Source organism: Sclerotinia sclerotiorum, genomic scaffold (assembly GCF_000146945.2).
Source record: "Sclerotinia sclerotiorum 1980 UF-70 scaffold_26 genomic scaffold, whole genome shotgun sequence".
Taxonomy (NCBI): domain Eukaryota; kingdom Fungi; phylum Ascomycota; class Leotiomycetes; order Helotiales; family Sclerotiniaceae; genus Sclerotinia; species Sclerotinia sclerotiorum.
Window position 1 is genome coordinate 1 of NW_001820810.1, and position 19,455 is coordinate 19,455.

The 19,455-nt window shown below is 42.3% G+C and overlaps 8 protein-coding genes across 8 annotated transcripts; 5 read left to right on the plus strand and 3 right to left on the minus strand.

Moving 5' to 3' along the window:
• Positions 1-693: 693 nt before the first annotated feature.
• Positions 694-2,372, plus strand: SS1G_13552 (hypothetical protein; the record flags this gene model as incomplete). The annotated part of the gene is made up of 2 exons (XM_001585263.1): positions 694-1,023; positions 1,128-2,372. 2 exons carry the CDS (start codon positions 694-696, stop codon positions 2,370-2,372), a joined length of 1,575 nt encoding a protein of 524 aa, XP_001585313.1.
• A 650-nt stretch (positions 2,373-3,022) lies between these two features.
• On the plus strand, positions 3,023-4,616 carry SS1G_13553 (predicted protein; the record flags this gene model as incomplete). The annotated part of the gene is made up of 6 exons (XM_001585264.1): positions 3,023-3,056; positions 3,100-3,177; positions 3,350-3,530; positions 3,721-3,833; positions 3,948-3,993; positions 4,382-4,616. The coding sequence occupies 6 exons, from the start codon at positions 3,023-3,025 to the stop codon at positions 4,614-4,616; spliced, it is 687 nt and encodes a 228-aa protein (XP_001585314.1).
• Positions 4,617-6,000: 1,384 nt separating this feature from the next.
• SS1G_13554 (hypothetical protein) lies at positions 6,001-6,947 on the plus strand (the record flags this gene model as incomplete). Its single annotated transcript, XM_001585265.1, has 4 exons — positions 6,001-6,107; positions 6,315-6,451; positions 6,553-6,677; positions 6,780-6,947. The coding sequence occupies 4 exons, from the start codon at positions 6,001-6,003 to the stop codon at positions 6,945-6,947; spliced, it is 537 nt and encodes a 178-aa protein (XP_001585315.1).
• A 997-nt stretch (positions 6,948-7,944) lies between these two features.
• SS1G_13555 (hypothetical protein) lies at positions 7,945-10,014 on the plus strand (the record flags this gene model as incomplete). Its single annotated transcript, XM_001585266.1, has 1 exon — positions 7,945-10,014. One exon carries the CDS (start codon positions 7,945-7,947, stop codon positions 10,012-10,014), a length of 2,070 nt encoding a protein of 689 aa, XP_001585316.1.
• Positions 10,015-10,831: 817 nt separating this feature from the next.
• On the minus strand, positions 10,832-11,806 carry SS1G_13556 (hypothetical protein; the record flags this gene model as incomplete). Its single annotated transcript, XM_001585267.1, has 2 exons — positions 10,832-11,512; positions 11,573-11,806. 2 exons carry the CDS (start codon positions 11,804-11,806, stop codon positions 10,832-10,834), a joined length of 915 nt encoding a protein of 304 aa, XP_001585317.1.
• Positions 11,807-12,763: 957 nt separating this feature from the next.
• SS1G_13557 (hypothetical protein) lies at positions 12,764-13,904 on the minus strand (the record flags this gene model as incomplete). Its single annotated transcript, XM_001585268.1, has 8 exons — positions 12,764-12,779; positions 12,841-12,878; positions 12,935-13,007; positions 13,064-13,164; positions 13,215-13,299; positions 13,352-13,636; positions 13,690-13,766; positions 13,857-13,904. The coding sequence occupies 8 exons, from the start codon at positions 13,902-13,904 to the stop codon at positions 12,764-12,766; spliced, it is 723 nt and encodes a 240-aa protein (XP_001585318.1).
• Positions 13,905-14,482: 578 nt separating this feature from the next.
• Positions 14,483-15,112, plus strand: SS1G_13558 (hypothetical protein; the record flags this gene model as incomplete). The annotated part of the gene is made up of 1 exon (XM_001585269.1): positions 14,483-15,112. The coding sequence occupies one exon, from the start codon at positions 14,483-14,485 to the stop codon at positions 15,110-15,112; it is 630 nt and encodes a 209-aa protein (XP_001585319.1).
• A 259-nt stretch (positions 15,113-15,371) lies between these two features.
• On the minus strand, positions 15,372-19,077 carry SS1G_13559 (hypothetical protein; the record flags this gene model as incomplete). The annotated part of the gene is made up of 8 exons (XM_001585270.1): positions 15,372-15,393; positions 15,491-15,561; positions 15,619-15,999; positions 16,048-16,383; positions 16,482-17,603; positions 17,757-18,151; positions 18,457-18,638; positions 19,013-19,077. The coding sequence occupies 8 exons, from the start codon at positions 19,075-19,077 to the stop codon at positions 15,372-15,374; spliced, it is 2,574 nt and encodes an 857-aa protein (XP_001585320.1).
• Positions 19,078-19,455: the final 378 nt, after the last annotated feature.

Genomic DNA, 19,455 nt, shown 5'->3' on the forward strand with positions numbered 1-19,455 from the left:
ATATAAAAATTATTTAATATAAATTATACCAAGTGAAAAAAGATTATTCAGACAAAATTTAAATTTAATAAACCATTCTAATATAAATCTTAAAATTTTAAAAATATTTCATTAAATCTTTTTTAATTTAATTTATTTTAATTTAATTTAATATAATTTAATATAATATTTATTCCACATGATAATAATAATAATAATAATAATAATAATAATAATAATAATAATAATAATAATAATAATAATAATAATAATAATAATAATAATAATAATAATAATAATATTAAATCTTTATATTAAATCTTATTTTACTATTATTATTATTATTTTAAATAATTATTAAATTAACTTTAAATAAAATTATATATTCTAAAAGTCTTTATTTTAAAATATTTAATTATTAATTTTTAAAATTTATTTATCATAATATTCAAAATTTTATTGAAATTTTAACTAATTTAAAAACTTAAATTGATCTTTTTTTTAAAAAAAATATTATCTTTTTTATCTTTTTTTTTTTCTGATTTTTGATTTTTGATTTTTGCTTTTTGTTTTTTCGTTTAATGGATAATATTCTCTGAAATCATGCTGTACTTAAATCACACTAGACTTTGGCGATGTGATGATGCTAACTCAATTTGGATAAGGATTAGGATACAATATTCAGCTATACCATAAGCATGAATCTTCCTGGTAATGTCAGCGTATGCATTTTTCAGAGTATTTAATCTCCTAAAAACACCACTTGAAAATGTTCATTGCTGGTGTAGTTCGGTTTCAGACAATATAATGGATATTTCAACCCTTTCAAAAAGTATCCTTAGCGTTGCGCTTACCAGCAACATTACAACATCCATAGCTACGAACTTTACATACGACCTCCAACCATTGCTCTCATCGTCTGCAGAAATCTACTATCCTGGTTCGGAAGGGTATATAAATGCCACCACGAGATGGGATGCCTATACTAAACCAGGGCTTGATGTTGTTGTGAAGGTTGCATGTGAGGAAGATGTACAGGAGACAGTATGTTCATTTCCATTTCGATGGATCTATTATCTGCCGACTCGATTCATGTATTGATGGCCCGGTGAATAATTAGTTATTAATTATACATTTTCCCCATCTAGATTCGCTATGCAAATTCACATTCTGTGCCGTTCCTAGCCATTTCAGGCGGCCATGCTACTTCCAGCACGCTTTTGGAAATCAAATCTGGCATCGGTATTTATCTCCGCGGCCTTTCGGGTGTTTCTATCTCCCCCACCGATAAATCTCAGGCCCTTATCCTCGGCGGAACTCTATCAGGCGAGGTGATCTCCGAGCTTTGGGACCTTGGGAAACAAACTGCAACTGGCGCGTGCGATTGCGTCGGTTTCATATCGCCAGTGCTGGGTGGTGGTCATGGATGGTTGGAAGGCCGATACGGACTCATGGCTGACAATCTCATATCCGCGCGAGTTGTTCTAGCGAATGGAACAGCCGTCACGGTTGACAATACCCAGCATTCGGATCTCTTCTGGGGTCTTAGGGGCGCAGGGCATAATTTTGGAATCGTCACATCGATATATTATCAAATCTATGATCGAACCCCTGACATTGATAGTTTTGCAACTGCGACGTTCACATTCACGCAGGATAGACTAGAAGAGGTCTTCAGCATCGCAAACCAGTGGCTCGCTGCAAAATATCGTCCAGTTGAACTCATGTATATGGGACTCATAGCTTTCGATCCGATCGTTGATTCAAAGCCCATAGTACAATTTCAATTACGCTGGCAAGGAGCTGACAACATTCCAGACGAGTATACGGATCCGCTTAATGCACTTAATCCAGTCAGCGTCATCCAGTCACACATCAGTCTTCTGAATATCAACGCATTGACAGGTGCATCCCCCTCGGGCCCAGCGTGTGTAGACGAAATTGGACGGCAACTTTTTCCCACCGATTTAGATTCCTGGAATGTCGCTAGCCTACGTGCCGTCTTAGACATATTCTCTACTTTTCCCGCCTCATTTAGCAATTCCCTGATGCTCCTTGAAGGATATGCCACAAATCGTGTTCTTGAGATTCCCTCAGACAGCACGGCATACGCGTTACGCTCCAAACAACTGCTTGCCGCGCCGTTCTTTACTTATCCACCTAATGATGAAACCTTGCAGCGTGATATGATCAAACTTGGGAAGCAGATAAGAAATGTGATGTTGAATGGTACTGGGGAAAAGCTGCATGCATATGTGAATTATGCGACTGGTGATGAAAGTCAGGAGGCTCTTTACGGGTATGAACCGTGGCGCTTAGAGAGATTGAGAAAATTGAAAAAAGAATATGATCCTTTGGGAAGGTTTAACTTTTTTGGACCGATTAAAATGTAGTGCAAAGGCACCTTCTTTCCCTTTAGCAAGCGCGTCGTCGAGGTTTCAATCCTCTCTTTGGAAGATCACTACTTTGCCAGTATGGCCCCTACATATCTTTAGTAGATACCAATCAAGCTACGTTGTTATTGTGTTTTTGGAGCCGTTTTCTTCCATGTTCAAGGGTCTTTGACCATCCTATCTGGGAATGATTCAATGTCATCGTCGTTCTATGCTAAAACCTCGACTGCGGAGGTGATGTAACTATCGGGTAAAAGAAATCAACTTCGGGGGCTCTCCACTGCTACATGATGATTTAATGAATCGCGTGGCTTTGTGCCGGCGGTGGTTCATTCAGATTCCTGCCCCACCACTTTTGATGGTAGCACAGGGGCATGCCATGGTGTCAATCATTAAATATACAATGCTGAATGGAATATTGAGTACTTTATAATAATATTAAATGCATATTCATCAATATGTTCTCAGCGCAACGACATTATAATTTAAACAAGATCGTATTCTTCTTGCGGTCACATCATTGCTGTATTCCATTCCAAGAGCTGTCATATTAGTCACGGGCAACAATTTCCGGATTTATTCTCAGTACTATTTGACATACCATCAAATCTTAGCAGTGGGAAATATGATTCATCATTGACGTAACCAGAATGTTCTGCGAGGGGCTCAGTACCTTGAAACCAAGTAGAAAGAGATGCAACACACCTCAACTAACTTGTTGTTGCAGAGATTGATGGTACGGGATACTATGACCGAGTTGACAAACTGGAAATCGGAGATATTCTAAGCACCTGTGTAGACACCGGTGAGTAGATCGCAAAGACAAGGTCCCCAGGAACCTCCACTTCAAATGATCCAACTTTAGGATAATGATCTGAACGAAAGGATTCGAGACACATACCTGAAACTGATCAGCTTTGACGCATTGTCACGTCTAACGCACATAGTTAGACACTCAGTGCTACCACAGATTTAAGACATTAGGTTCTCAGGCGGAGGACAGCTTTCGCCAACTACGCCAGACTACCAATCAACTGCAGCACTGCAAGGGCTATGCATCCAGGCCATTCGTCGCAGATGGCAATTGAGGAAGTCAAAATGTGAATGTGCCGCGCCGAGAAGCACAAAAGTCACGAAATCCTTTGGCCTACCGCCTTTGTTAGTGAACGACGTGGAAATGAAATATTTTCGCTTCCCCGCGATGCTTAGAGTTTCAGACTAAGGGGCAGGTATGAGTATCCCTGCACTGCTCTTAACAGCAAAGCCGAAAAGTGCGGCTTCTTTAGATCCCTAACAACTTTGTTGAAATCGATCAAGCATTATCAACCTCTGAGCTGATCCTGCAGAGACACTGCCAAATTCTATGGAAAGATTGGGGTTGCCAGGATGCCACGGCTACTGACGAAAAGACAATTTGGTTTCAAATTGGACATCATCCAATTCGCTTAAAGGTTCAATACGGTTTAAGCCGGCTCTGATCCATTCATTCCATTCATCTTCCATGGCAAAGGTTGTTGATCGGTGAAAACCCTTAGAGTCTTCACAATTTTCATCTGTCAAATAACACAATTGCAGTGGTCACATGGGAATATTATGACGGCGACAACTTGCCTCTTGCCCGGTGAGTGCTTTGTTATTTTATGATATAGACAAGTCTCGCAAGACGCTTCGAATCTGGTGCTATTGATTGTCGAAGCGAATGTCAAACAGTGATCGTAGAGATGAAGACATGTGTTCACACAGAACATGAAGATCTACTATATATAAATACAAGAGAACTACGGAAACAAAACTATTTCCGTATTAATCAAGGGAGACACGGAAAAGATAAAGCAACACAAAATTCAACAATATGCCTGAAATCTAGTCTATATCCCGAAAGGATTCTTCACGCCGAGTTTTATGGCATTTTCGAATTCAGAGCTCCTGAAGAGAGAACAAATAGATCCATTTAACCCCTTCCACCCTCGAACTCCACGGAGGGCTGTGCTGATTATTTAATATCAAAGCCTACGGTTGCAGGAATGCTCCTATATAGTTTCCAACCTGGAACACGCACGAAAGGGAATTAATCTCGCAACCAAATTGAGGCAAATCGAGGCATTATCCGGTGGAACTTGGCCAATCATGGAATCCAATCAAGTAGATTCAAGAAGGCCATCATCAAATTCATTTCTAGATTTGAATCGACCTCGCGTTAGACCTTCATTTGTAAAGGGCGCCCAGAAGACTTGGTGCTTATAAGAGCGAAGGGAAACAAAAGTCAAATATTTATAATTAATATAGAATAACTCCACTAGCACTCGCTAACGTGGTTTATCAGTAACCAGAACATATCAGTAACCGGAACACTTTTACCTCAATTACTCACATTCCATTAAAATAAAATTATAATAACATCATAAATTAGGATTAAATTATATACAATCTAAAGATCAATTAATGCTAGATCTAATTGATAAATTCGTATAACGTGGTTTATCAGCGAGTCGCCACTTTTTTAATATCTATTGTTACAAGGAATGACCTTACACAGGGAATAGTGGGAAGCTGATAGGCCAGAACTGAGGTAATATTGGTCTAGTAAGTTAATCACTCTTCTAAGTTCTACGGAAGTGCGAAGCTCTCTTACAGAGAGCTTCTCAATCTAGTCCTAATAGGACTAGTGCCCTGTGCATGTGCTACGCAGGAACCATTCACTTTAACAGAAAACCATATACTTTGAAAGGCAAATGAGATATTAAGTAAATATTGATATACAGAAAAGACTTAATTATATCAAAAAGAAATACTTACTGAATAAAAAGCTACAGATATATTATCTCAACAAAAGGTTGATATTCAGATTCAATGTGATAAGCGTCAAAATGGGGGAAATTCTAATAGGGAATCATCTACTAGTCGATGCTGTAGTAAGTGTGGAAAGACTGGTTATAATTCAAGAACTTGTCAAAATAGTATAATAGATCCTAGATTATTAGATTCTTAATAGTTTTAATTGATTGATTTAATGATTGTTGAATGATATGAGTTAGAAAGTGCAAATTGAGGTAAAAGTGGTGCACTCGGTGTTAAACCACTTTAATCAAAAGTTAGATCGGATAAAAAGAATCCTACTCCGTATAATTGGACCATCTTCATTTTTGAATTTGATACTAAGCTAATCCCAAAAATAGGTAAGCTTTCTATTGATCTTCCAAACCTTATTTCGAAATAGACTTAGGTGGGTATGAAGTTGTTGAGTTTATACGGTATATACATCGACCTATATATATCCTCTTCCCTCTATGCTATTGGCGCCACTTTCAAGCCACCCCCACCATAATTTCGAGGTAGAGAGGAAAGGGGAAAGGCGAGAGACCAAGTTATCCCGCATACGGAAATATTCTAAAGTATTACTTGGAATTGCATACTTTACAACTGTCAGGTAAAGTGGAGCGATGCAGCGATGGAACGATTTATGGTTTGTATAGAGCCTAGGCGATAAAGCTAGGTAAGGAATGATGTGCTCAGTTAACATTTGGGTTTTGACAGATTTCGATTCCAACGATTCAAACATTTCATTTCATTTCATTACACTGCCCTACACCTTTGCTACCCTTTAGCACATACATATCATAGTCTAATCATGGAAGGCATTGACGAGGTTGAGAATGAAGCTAAAATGTTGAAAGGAGAGCTTTATTATGCGTTTGTGCCAAAGCTCGTCGAAAAGCGGAATAGGTGGGGGACAACGTGAATTTAATTACCCGCATCTACTCTATCCACTAAACATTTCCTCCTCGCGACTACCGCTAATACTTGTCCTTCTATAAGATGTCATTTTGCTTGCAAAAAATTCAACAGTGCAGGTGATGCCTCAAGACGGAAGCTGGTAGAGATGTGGAAAGAGTAAGCATCTGCTTCTAGTTGGGTGGCGGTCCAAAGCCTAACATCTGGCAGCATCATCGACGACAAAACTCCGCTTCCTCCAGCTGGGGCAACGGACGAGGAAGACTTCCGTATCCTAGGAGATGAACCATATATTGATGGTCCAATCAACGTAGACTATGGAATAAATCTCAGGTATCTCGCAAACAGTAAGCCACATTTGGGAAAATGCTCATCTTTTACAGGCTCGGCAAAGGAGTTTACATCAACTTCAATTGCGTATTTCTCGACACCTGTCTGATCACAATAGGAGCTCGTACTCTGATCGGTCCAAGCTGTTCGTTCTACGCTGCCACGCATCCATTAGACCCTTTCGTTCGTGATGGTACCAATGGCCCAGAGCTTGGGGCGCCCATAACCGTTGGCGAAGACTGTGTACGTATACTGACAACATTTGACTGGATACCCACATCTTTATCAATTATCCCCTATCTCCTAATCGCTTGGTACGTATCATGAACGCTAACACTCTCCCAGTGGTTTGGAGGTAGCGTCACAGTGTGCCCAGGAGTAACCATCGGTCGAGGTTGTACCATCGGTGCTGGAAGTGTCGTGACAAAAGATGTTCCGGATTTCCACGTTGCAGCCGGTAATCCAGCAAGGATAATCAGAAAAATAGAGCCAAAAGGACTAAATCCAAATTAGAAGTCCTGAAAGCTCAGACATGGATGCCAGCCCAAATCAATCCTACTTTATACTCCAGATGATATATGCATCAGTAGCAAGTGATAGCTCATAGACCACCTTGTATTGAGAATGAAGATAATATCAAAACCAAGACGTTGATCAATGACCATATAAACGGAATCCATGTTGACATCTGGAAGTATCCTGCATTGTAAATAGCACCGAGTCTAGGAACAAACAAACTTAGCAAACGAAGAGGTCCTATGATACCATGGCAAGAACACCCACATCAAGCCAACCAAGCTTCCTGCCAACAATGCTTCGATACCAGCTACTAAAGCGTATATCAGTGGTATAACCCAAACATATTGCCAGGCATTTTTTCCCTTTCCTAATTGCATTGCAGTAGCATAAACTGCTACTGCCATGTGCGTAACTCCGTACACAATGAGCGTCCACAGAAGAGTGAATCGCCATATGTCATGAGCATAGTATAAATAATTTGGAATACCAGGGTTTGCATGGAGAGGCCAATAAAGTGATGGGAATGGCGGAGTAGAATAGTCGAGAGGCGCCGGGTTTTCAATTCGAGTGCTGAAAGAGTGTGAAATTAGCATATGGTTGTCTCCAGGGGTTCGATGGGACTTACTTGAGAGCTGGCATGTTTTATTGAAGTGAAAAGTTCATAGTATAAGAAAATATATGTATGAATTTCGTTGATTGAAAATCGGGAGTAGTATAGGATTGCAATGTAGTATTGCAATGCGACAATGCAGTGTCACTTCGGATGCTTCAGGGAAAGTTCGAAGCCTGTGAGTCGGCTTTTATTTGGCGCGCAATACCTGACACAAGGCTGAAATGCCTCGGTTGTGTACCTTCAAGCCATCCACCATTAAACACATCAGCCATCAGCCATCACAAATCCACTACTACGAAAGTATAATATCAAATCAAATATCAAAACGCATACCACTATGAAGTAACTCTCCGTCTGGAATTAGTGAAGCAATACAAGATGTCGGTAGATAGACTTCTTACGACTGTGTTACGCGCATACCAAGGCGTCCCTGATCCTGAACAAACGGACAGAATCCTGGGGACAACTACCTCCTTACTTACCACTCTTACGAATCCCTTGAACATAAGTCTTCTTACGTCGCATCTTCTTACCGCACCTGCTATATGGAATAATAATGATGGTCTGCGAATTTCTCTCCGGATTATTAGCGTCTTCAACACTGCTGCCATTACTGTGCGCAAGAATGAATTAGAAAGTCACAACGAGCAGCCACCGTATGATGCATATCAACCTCGGAAAGGAGGCGGAATCGGTTCTGATGATTGGGCTCGAGCTGTGATCAAAGGGGCCGATGATAGATCGCCAAGATGGCAGCATCTTCTTGTGATTGCCGGCGTGTTGCTAGGTATGGAAAATGGAGGGAGGCATGGGCTCTCTACTGGAATTAGAAGCACACTTGAACGAGCATTAGTTACGGCGGCCAACTTGGCATTGGAGAACCCAACGAGAGATGGAATCGTCGCTGCGGAATCTATCGTATTAGCTCTCAACCATGCATTTCCCCTATTGTCAGATGGAGTGCGTACTGGTTTGAATTATGATAGCTTGGTTATGATAATGGTAAGAACGGTGACTGCAATGGAGGGCTACCAGGATGGCATATTCTTACCATATATTGATGCGGATATCAAACAAGTACCGGGAGATAAGTTCGATTGGTCGTCCAAATCCGCATCTTTTTTGCAACTACAAAAGCAAGCATCGAGCCCAATACTTTCATCCATGGGTCCGCTATCAAGACTGATTGCGCATGCAATTGAGAATATGAGCAACTCTCTACTCGCAACAGAAATCAGAGAGCACGTCCTTTCGTTCTCCGGTAGACTTCTAGAAGGCTGGAAGGGGAACAAATTGTCGGAGATTGATCTATCTGAGGAAGCAATGTTTCTGACTCCGGAAAGTCTTCAAATAACTACACCAGTTTTGTGGCAGGTATTGAAGAGCGCCATGTTCGCTACGGTAGTCATTTTGCAAGGCCTTATGGCGAGAACTATGGTCGACCCTGTCTTGTCGACAAAACGTCTTGCTCCAATAGCAGCTTCGGAAACGCTCATCATTCTTGGAAACATTCACTTTATTTCGTCCCGACTTGGCTCTAACTCTTTTTCTGCATACGTGTTCGTCAATTTATCATCTATCGACATCCTATCCAATTACCCTCTCGAGTCAAGAGAGCTTCTCAAAGCAATATACCCCGTACAAGCTGGAGAGATCCCAGCTAGTCCTTTGCAGCGCAATCACGATCTATTCTATCTTAATACTTGCGAGCATTTAACCAATATTCTTAGCCCGCCTGACAACGAAAGCCTGATTATTGGCGTGGCAGCTCCTTATCTCAGTCCAACAGCGCATCCTGGCTTCTTGGAAATCTTCGAAGCTGCCCATAGTGCTGTTCTTGCAGTACTTTCAGCTCCTCAAAACACAAAGCTAACCGCCAGATTCATCCCTATTTACGTTAATGCTCTATTTAATTCGTTCCCCAACAACTTGTCTCCAAGGCAATTCCGTTTTGCTTTTAAATCTTTAATACACATCGCCACCCCACCTACGCCTCTTTCAACTGCCGAGCCAATGCTAGCGGAAACTCTTCTAGAAATGCTCCATTACCGTGCAGTTCATGCGCCTAGATCACCATTACCTCAATCAGTATATATGAGAGATACTGCCAGTCAGCAAGATAGCCAGGCGTCACTCTCTGAACAGGCGATCCTTATGCTCACACTATTGGATGCATTGCCTAATCTCCCGCTCGATGTTTTACAAGCTTGGTTACCAATATCCGCTGATCTTCTAAATGCAATTGAAGATAATTACATGCGAGAGCGATGTAAAACAAGATTCTGGGAAGTGCTAGAGAGCGGGGAAATGGACGTGGAGAGAAGCGCAGTATGTGTTGGGTGGTGGAGTATACGAGGGGGTAGAGAACAGATACTGTTTGGAAGGGAAACCCAAAGTATTGAGCCTTATATGAGTGGAGGATTGGGGGAAACAAAAAGTAGATTGTGATAATGGTAGACAGTAGACGAGAGGGCGGAAAAATTTGATGAGATGATGTGAAGATTTATGAGGCGATGGGAATTCCAATGGGACGGTACTAACTGGCGAATGGAGGCGAGAGTAATATTTTATACAAGAGGAATACTCGTAGAACGGATTAATTAAATTCCTCCCATTTAAGCTTTACATTTGTTAGCTCTATCAATATTCAATATTTCTTTTGATCGTGAGCCAGTACTGTCGAAAGCTCTCTTAGCACTGATGGCAATGAAATGAAGGGGTTAGCCGAGTGATATTCACAACATCCGCTTCTAGTAAATCAGATTCTCTACCTTCGCTCTCCAATGAAAACAATCACTATCAATTTTCCACGAGTGAAATATCTCACAAGTACATTTCACATGTGATTGTTCCCGACGTTACACTTCAGTTGGTAAAATGACGTAGGAATTATGTATGCTGCTTTCATGCACGGTAGATCTTTCTCTTGCATAAATTAATGTTTGCGCGCTTATGCATAGATAACCAAGATGGTGATGCATCGTTATTTTCCGGGCACAAAGGGATTGTGTGATGACGAGTTTGCGAATAACGCCCGGAAGTTTTGTTATCACGAGTAGAAGAGTTTGCTTGACATGGAATATCTTCAAGTAAGAACTTAGCTTATCAAACAGAGGTGTAGTGGAAAAATTATAGCGTAAATGTAACGTTATGTGTAAATTCGAATAGTCATTAAATCATATCTGCTAAATCAACAAGCAACTATCATACAATATCTAAGATCAATCATCAATTGCTCCATCCTGCCGCCCAAATTCCCAGTAAATTAGTAATTGTCATTCCCAGCAGCGGCACGCTTCTCCGCGCCTTTCTGAACCAAACTCTCCTTATGTAGCATGCCTCCTGCCTTTTCCATTATCTTGCCCATGGTAGAATCGCCAGATTTGCCAGTGTTATTAGAGCTAGTATTGTCATAGCCACTCGAACCAGTGTTACCAGAGGAGTATTGATCATCTGAGCCATAAGTGTTACCAGATCTGGCTTTGTTGGTCTCGTAGGAGTCAGTGTTTCCACCGATGCCGCTGGATGTGTCTCGGTAACCAGAAGTCTTGTCACTAAAGCCTGAAGAGGTGTTATCACCGTAGCCTGAAGAAGTGTTGTCACCATATCCGGAAGAGGTATTGTCTCCAAAGCCTGAAGAGGTATTATCTCCATAACCTGAAGAGGTTTTATCACCATACCCGGAAGAGGTATTGTCTCCATAGCCGGAGCCAGTGGCTCCACCTATTCCCGAGTCTCCGAGCCCGGATGAGGTGGTATCACCGTAGCCAGAACGGGAGGTCGACGTGTTGTCGAAGCCAGAGGAAGTGTTTCCACCTAATCCAGAACCAGCGTTTCCCCCATAGCTTCGATCACTGCTACCAGTTCCAAAGTTATTACGCTCGTCACCGAGATCTCCTCCATACTTTGAGTTGCTTGAGCCAAACTCATTATCTCTCAATCCTCCCTACTTCCTGTTAGTTACACTAAAAAAAAAAAAAAACAATGTACGTGTAGTGTAACTCACGGAGTTTCCGGTATTAAAGCCACGGCTCTCTTGAGTGGAGGATCCTCCGTATGCTGAAGATTCCTGGTCATCGAATGTCGAACCTGTCCCGGTAAGACCTCTGGTATCAGTAGTGTCACTGCGACTTCCATTTCCGAAACCAGCGGTGGTGTTGGCGAAAGAGTCATCGGCACTGGAAGGAGCTCCTTGGCGACCAGTAGAGTTGTAGCTAGCGTCGTTGTTATATGTAGACATGTTTGAGTTATTTTTGATAATTGATTGGTTTTGTATGAAAGTTTTATGCGAGAAGTAGCTTTGAGATTGAATGTGTTTATTGTATGGATTAAAAAAAACACGAGGAGCATAGTACTGTTATTTATAACATTTCATCAATGAAGTACGACCTTATGATATGATGCAATAAGGGTAGTTTTGGAAGATTTCTGGTACTTACCAAGAAAGACCCTGCCGGAGCTTGGAAGAGTTGGCACATGGCAGACCCCAACTAGAGAGAGTAGTGAAAGAATGATAGTTTTAGCAGACTAGCAGCGACATGCTTCCTTCCGCATACAGTTAAGCATACCAAGAAAACAAGAAGTGCAAAGAACTCAATCTCACTTTGACGTTACATCCTTCCGCACACTGAATACAAAAAAATTGGTCAAAAGCGTCATGATCACCAGGGCAGGAACTCAAAACAGGTTACAGTTACGCTGTGGCGGTGCTGAGAACAAAAAGAAAGGACAAGTTTGTTGCAAGCATAGGGAAACCAGAAAATGAGAAAAAACTTAAAAGCGAGGCGTAACTCCACCTAAAGCAGCCACAAGTTCCATTGTGTCACTTAAAGTCATAAAAACAAGCTTTTCTGCTGGATGTACCCGAAAACTAGTGAGATCCAACAATCTCAGAACTTCTACCAATTGTTCTAGAGTAGGAGAAGATGTAATGCTAGAAAAGTCTTGATTGCTTTGTCCGAAAACCAATCAAGATCAAAATCAAGATCGATATCCGTGCATGTGTGAGATGAGGGTGAGGATGAGGCCGCACGCATAAAAAGACGGGAAAATAATAATAATAATAATAATAATAATAATTAATTCTTCCCAACCTGACGCCGCCCTCCCCTAAGGTACATATTCGATTTCTCGCCTGGAAAATTAATTTGTGCCCGTTGCATCTCTGTGTTATGGTGCAATGCTGCACAATGACCAATCATCTCACGTATTTGCTACAGTGTGTTAGTCTCCTGGTAGTTTGAATTGCTTTGAGATCCAAACATTCCAACATACCTCATAAATTTTTTGTGGAAATCGGAACGTAGCAGGTCCTATGATTGTTTGGTCAATTATCCATGAAATTGTGTGATGGTTAGTGTTAACGTACGTTGACAAATTCTTTCTTGCCTTTATCTTCTGTTCCACGAGCTTGGTTCTTGAATATAACATCATCGTCCCATCTAACAATTTGTGTTAGAAAGCCCGCTCTGCTGAAACTAATACAGGCTGGACGTACCGTCTTTTGACATTGAAATCGGTTTTAGCATTTAACAGTGGATTGCCAAGAGCAATATCATGCTCACGCTCCGCTTCTTCTACCGCTAGTCTTTCTCGTTCCTGTACTCCGGCTTAGTGGTGATTCTAGTATTGCGAAAGGTTAATCTGACCTCTTGTTCTCTTTTCTCGGCACGCTCGCGCTTAATCTTTTCGAGTTCTCGTTGAAGCTCCGCCGTTTCATCTTCATCATCATCACTAACACCATGTGAGCGTCTTTTCCAATACCATGTGTAAATATGTGGCGGACCTGTCATCATCACTACTATCACTTTCCCCAGTACCGTCCGAATCGGCATCTATATCTCGAGTTTCTTCCAGAATGCGTCGTCGCTTTGCTTCTGGATCTTCTCCATCATCCTCAGCTGACCCGTCCTCGAGTTGTCTCTTTGGTGTATTTGTAGACGGCTGTGCATCTTCGATGGCAGCTGTTAATCCTCCTTTCCTTTTGGCAAAATGCGCTGCTTCTGCTTGTAGTAATTCTGCTCGAAGGTCTCTGACTTCAGCGGCTGCATCCCCTCCTTGTCCCGGCTTCCTATAGTCCAATTAACCACAGACTAGATAAAGGCACACGAGGAAAAGGCGTACCGGAATTTTAGTTGTGTATGAGCGGGAAGTAATCTTTGGTGATACGCCGGTCCGCGTTGCGCTTCTTTTCCCCTGGCCTGTTATTTGTTAGAAATGTCTGTATAGTTTAACGCGACTTTACTCACGGGATCAAAAGTAGGTCTATGTGCTTAAGAAACTGTCAGCACAAGTAAATCAAAGATTTGTCCCTGGCCGAAAGACTTGCCTGTTGTCATTGTATTTGCTTGTTTGATAAATGGATGGAACTTGATAAAAGATAAGCTGAAGACCAGGCGCGATAGACCTACATTTGAGTGTGAATAAGGCTACGCTAGGCTGATTCAATCTCACCGCCTTCAAGGTTGGCAAAAAGAAATCTTGGGGAACAATAAGGTGCCCACGCTATATGCCAGTTCAGTGTGCATTTTCACCGTCAACAAGAGATTCGGAATGCCTAGAGAAGTAGAGCCTTCTATTAATGAGAAGCAGTTCTTTTCGAAAGCTCTCAAAGAGAACTTGAGAATTGATGGAAGAAGTTTTGATCAATTCCGAGCTCTAGAGTTAGAGTTTGGTGATGAATATGGAGTTGCAGATGTGAGATTGGGAAAGACGAGGTAAGAGATACGATCCAGTCCAGTCTATGCGTGACGGAAAGGCACACTGCAATAATTACTTCAACCATGGAGTTGTCAAAATTCGTTACCAAGACTGAAATTCCTCTAGGGTCCTGGTCAACATCACAGCTGAAGTAACGAGTCCGTTTCCGGACCGTCTCTTTGATGGTATCTTCACCATTACAACAGAACTCTCACCCATGGCCTCCCCTGCTTTTGAAACCAACAGACCAACTGAACAAGAGGTACTGCTATCTCGCCTTCTCGAGAAAACCTTACGTCGTTCTGCGGCTCTCGATACTGAATCCCTCTGTCTGATTGCTGGTCAGAAATGCTGGTCCGTCCGCGCAGACGTTCACATTTTGTCGCATGACGGAAACCTCATTGATGCATCATGCATTGCTATAATAGCGGCATTACAGCACTTCAAAAAACCAGATACGAGCACAGAGGGTGAAACGGTGACTGTCTACACACTAGCGGAGCGAGAGCCTGTGCCCTTGAGCCTTTTACACTTCCCACTCTGCGTAACATTTTCGTTCTATGGAAAGGGTGAAGAGCAGGTTAGACTACTCGATACTACGTTGTTGGAAGAACAATTGAGGGAGGGGAGCTGTACCATTAGTATGAACCGACATGGAGAAGTTTGCCAAATCGCCAAGCTGGGTGGTATAGCAGTTGATGCCTTGGAGTTGTTACAGTGTACGAACATGGCGCTGGAGAAAGTCAAGGATATATCTGCATATATCACAAAGAGGCTGCAAGAAGACTCGAGGAGAAGAGATAAGGGAGGACTCATGGCTGAGCTTAGAGCAGATAATTCAAGATGATAAAGATAAAGATTATGTCTGATGTATGACTGACTTTATGCTCGCTTCCTCTGCGAACAAAGCCTCCCAGACCGGCCTGCAAAATCGGAATCAAGGCTAATGCCAATGCTCTATGAATTACACCAGGGTATTGGATATTCAAACTCCTTCAAAATAGATCAAGACGCCGCCCAATTAATATTCCTGACGCTAAAACACAATACAATACTACCATAAAATCAACTATGCTCATCTCTCTCTTCCAGTTCTCGCATGTACTTTACAAAAGTTTTCTTGTGAGTCTACACAATGGTTAGGTCTCTTAGATATTGAATGTGTGGAGGTTGGATAGATCTTACCAGACCGGCATATCGACCGTCCTTCAACACACAAACATACCTCAAGCCAAGTTTGACGAAACATTCGTATACTAAATCCATCGGGGAACGAATATCCAAAGCTACCGGTGCCTATCAATTTGTCATCAGTGGTGGTTCGAGGATAAAAGGCAAATAGGCGTAGCTTACAGGATCAATGTAAGGCGTAAAGTCAGTAGGATCAACATGCTCTTCTCCATCCGACTCATCATAGTTGTTAATGGACGCCATGAGGCACAGAGTACCTAGCTCATTATCAAGATTGTCAAGAGCAAACTCTAAATCAGGCGCTGGTATCAGACCAACAAGAACATCATCCCTGATGATTGGCAATCCACCATCAACTTCGCCCGCCTGGTGCAGAAGTTCAAGCTTCTGACGCAGACTGCTAGCAGGAATCATGGGAGAGACGGAGATGTCAATTACTCTTTCTCTCCGAACTCGTGGGACAATGTCTGCAAGATCAGAGGTAAAAACTGGTTTATGCTTGTTGTTGAGGAATGGGTAGGCGTTCAAATTCGTCAATAAATCCTGATGAGTTAGTTCGTCTTCTCTCCTTCATTACGATTTGATCCTTACATATATGCTGAGAGGTTCCATGAAATCCGCTGTCCATTTTGAGACCAATACAGCGAGTGAAAAAGGTAAAACATAGTCAAGACTACCCGTCAGTTCAAAGAGAATGACTGCTAAGGTCACAGACAACCTCGTGACACCACACATTGTGGAACCAGCAGCAATGAGGGCATAAACCCCTGGAGTAATACATGATGTTCCACTCTCGTGCACAGCGCAACTACCAAATATGGAAGCATCAGGAAATCGTAATACGAGCCACTGTACCAAGTGGCCGACAGTTCGGCCAAGTAGGCCGCCTACAACCATAGACGGGACATATATACCTGCAGGTACTTTCTGTGGCACTGTGTTAGTGGATGGTCATACTGCCTGGTATGGATGGGTGACCAGATGCAGTAGTAGTCACCATCAAGCTGAAAACAAAACGAACTTACAATGCCAAATGTAATTATGGTCAAAAGCCCTTTTATGAAAAATGCAATAGTCAATTGACCAATGATGGGGAAAATCTCATCAATGCTATTTGGGCAAAGACCCATGCTATCCGACTTATCAGTATCGCAAGGGCTAGCTAGGTTGAGCAATAATTTAGCCACGGGAATTTTGGTATATGGGTTCCAATAACCGACGAGACCTGTAAGTAGAGCAACCAGCATGACCTCGAACAGCGGCCACTTTTTTACAATTTCAATCTTCCTGAAAGACTGGGCCCAGGACCTAGATGCCTTGATGAATGTTGCACCGGTTATGCCGCCAAGTACGCCCACCATGATGAAAGCGCCAAGTTCGAAGAATTCCCAGTCTGTCAAGTAGCGAACTTCAAACATGACAATCTTATTGGTGCCATAAGGATTGAGAAATTTCAACGTCAGTGCAGCGGTGATGCAGCAGAAGAAGGTTCGAAATAGTGTTTTAGCGGGAAAAAAGTACGCCACTTCTTCCAAAGAAAAAAGGACACCGCCGATAGGAGCACCAAAAGCTACTGCAACACCCGCAGCCGCGGCCGCAGACAAGACTTCTCGGCGTTTTCCGTCGTTATCATCGTATTTAGAGAACAGACGACATGCAATATTACCCACACAAGTTGCAATGTGTACAAAAGGGCCCTCCTTTCCTAAACTCAGTCCAGATGCTACACTTAATATCAGAGCAAGCGTTTTAACGAGAAGGGTCCTGAAGCCAAGAAATCCATGCAAAACAAAACCGCTTAGTATTACTCGAACTTCGGCCACTCCACTCCCAGCAGCAGAGTAATAGATCATGGGAGCATTCGTCTCAGATCCCAACGTGTTCTTCGGACTGGCATTACCATCGACCGGTGCCTGGGAATCATGTCGACTAAGAGCACCGAGATTCTCATCCAACGTAGACAGTTGATATGTTGATGGCACAACCGTTTTAGTGGTCAAGGTCAAAAGACAAGCTACCGTTGCGAAAGCCACTACAAGGAGAACGTAAATAAAAAATTCCGTGATCTCTTCACTGAAAAATGGTATTTCAACATAATTGGACCAAGATTTCCAAGCATCACAGTGGCTTCCATCAGGGCAGCATCTCTATACGTGTGGTCAGCATACCTATCCGCAATACTTCAGGAAAATTAATGTATTGAACTATTTGGCGTAGCCAACTCTGACTTGCAAGCTTTAATGGGCCAGTTCAAAAAGTCTTGTCAGATAATGAAAGAAAATGCCGGGAATGCCACAAACCTTTTCACTTATAAAAAATCCGTCATGACAATAGCCATCTTTCCAATCAAAAATTGGAGTCTCAGAAACGTCGACGGTATATGCTATGGTGGCTGTAATGAATCCAACTAGTGCGCTTAGTATCCAACCTTGCGTGCCATCGAAGAACGCCTTGATCCGACCTCGAATATCTTTTCTACTTCGAAGACCCTTCACCCGGTATGCATCTGCAATACTGTCATGAACCCAATCTGTTGATGTAAATTGATCATACCAAACTCTGTCGTCCGTGGCCAACATGCTTTTAGACTCCCGCATGTGATCTTTGGGTCCATGTCTTTCCGAGGTCAAGGCAGTGACTAAACGTTGGCCCAAGGATCCGGCACGGCTATGATGTCGACTACCGCGAAAACTACCTGTAGATGATATATAGTTAGCTCCATTCGCAGCAGTATAGAGGAAAGCAAAAGCTTGGAAATCTGCGGTCAAACTAAGACTTGCCAGAGAAGCTGTGATGACTTGATAGATATGGGCGGTTGATTTCTGTGGCACCACCGAGACGTATGCGAGACCGCCCAGCACTTTGAAGCAAAGGTGTTCGCTCGTCGGAGAGGTTACTTATCGATCTCTGGAGAGTTCTCATCGCCGTAGGTGAGGGTGGAGCTGACGACTCCCTCGACTCGGGTGGAATATTCGGCGACATAGTGAAATCAACACCAACGTGGTTTTTGCCAGAAGGGGGCATATCGGAGATGGCTCGGCGTGTCACCTAACACATCGCAAGGAGGTGAACGTTCTTGAATGGCGGCAGTGTACACGACAGAAATTGGAAGGCTCGCATGCAAAGGTGGGAAACGCAAAGGTGGGAAACGCAAAGGTGGAAAACGCAAATGTGAATGTGGACTGAAAGAGGAAATGAAAAAGAAAAGTTAGAGCTGTACAAAAGATGGCTTTTGAATGTTGTCACCGACGCCCTGCTTGATGATGAGTAGATTTTGCTCAGGATTCAACTCAAATAGGAAGATGGAGTGTTGGTGTTGGAAGTTGACTTTACAAGATGAGTTGGGATAACTGCGGGATCTTTAATGCATGTGGAGGAGAAACAGGGGTCTTTCGAGGCTAAGTTAAACCCTGAAAGTTATTATCAGCGGCATTTGTACTCGTAGCGGTCGGACTTTCCTGCTGCAGTTTGCTTTGCAGGTTGATGCTTCGTAAATGTGATGTCAATAGGTAGCATTCAAATTGTTGTAGGTTGCAGCTGCAGGATGAAATTCTACGAAGAAACCCTCTGACGGAGAATATCGAATGCAAAGTAGAATGAAAACGTCGAAATCAAAGACATCATGATCATGATTCACTAAGGCCAAAAGCAGGAGTGGATAGATAATGGAGGAGTAAAATTGAAAATGATACGGGTTAATGCGCTTTGATAGCTTCGCGGTGCGTTGATATCGTCGATAACCTCGATAGCCTCGATGAAATGGTAAGACTTATGGAGTACTCTTGATCCATCCATCCAACAAATCCAACAATTCAAACAAATTCAAACAAATTCAAACAAATCAAAACAAATCAAAACAAAGAGGGGTGACTACTTTCGTACTTGTGTTTCCATGAATTCTTGGAAGCTCTTCTTGAAAAGTTAGTCACAAGGTGTTGTGAAACATACGAATGCATTCATTCTTATGATCTGCGATTTCTTCGGTCACAAAGGCAAAGA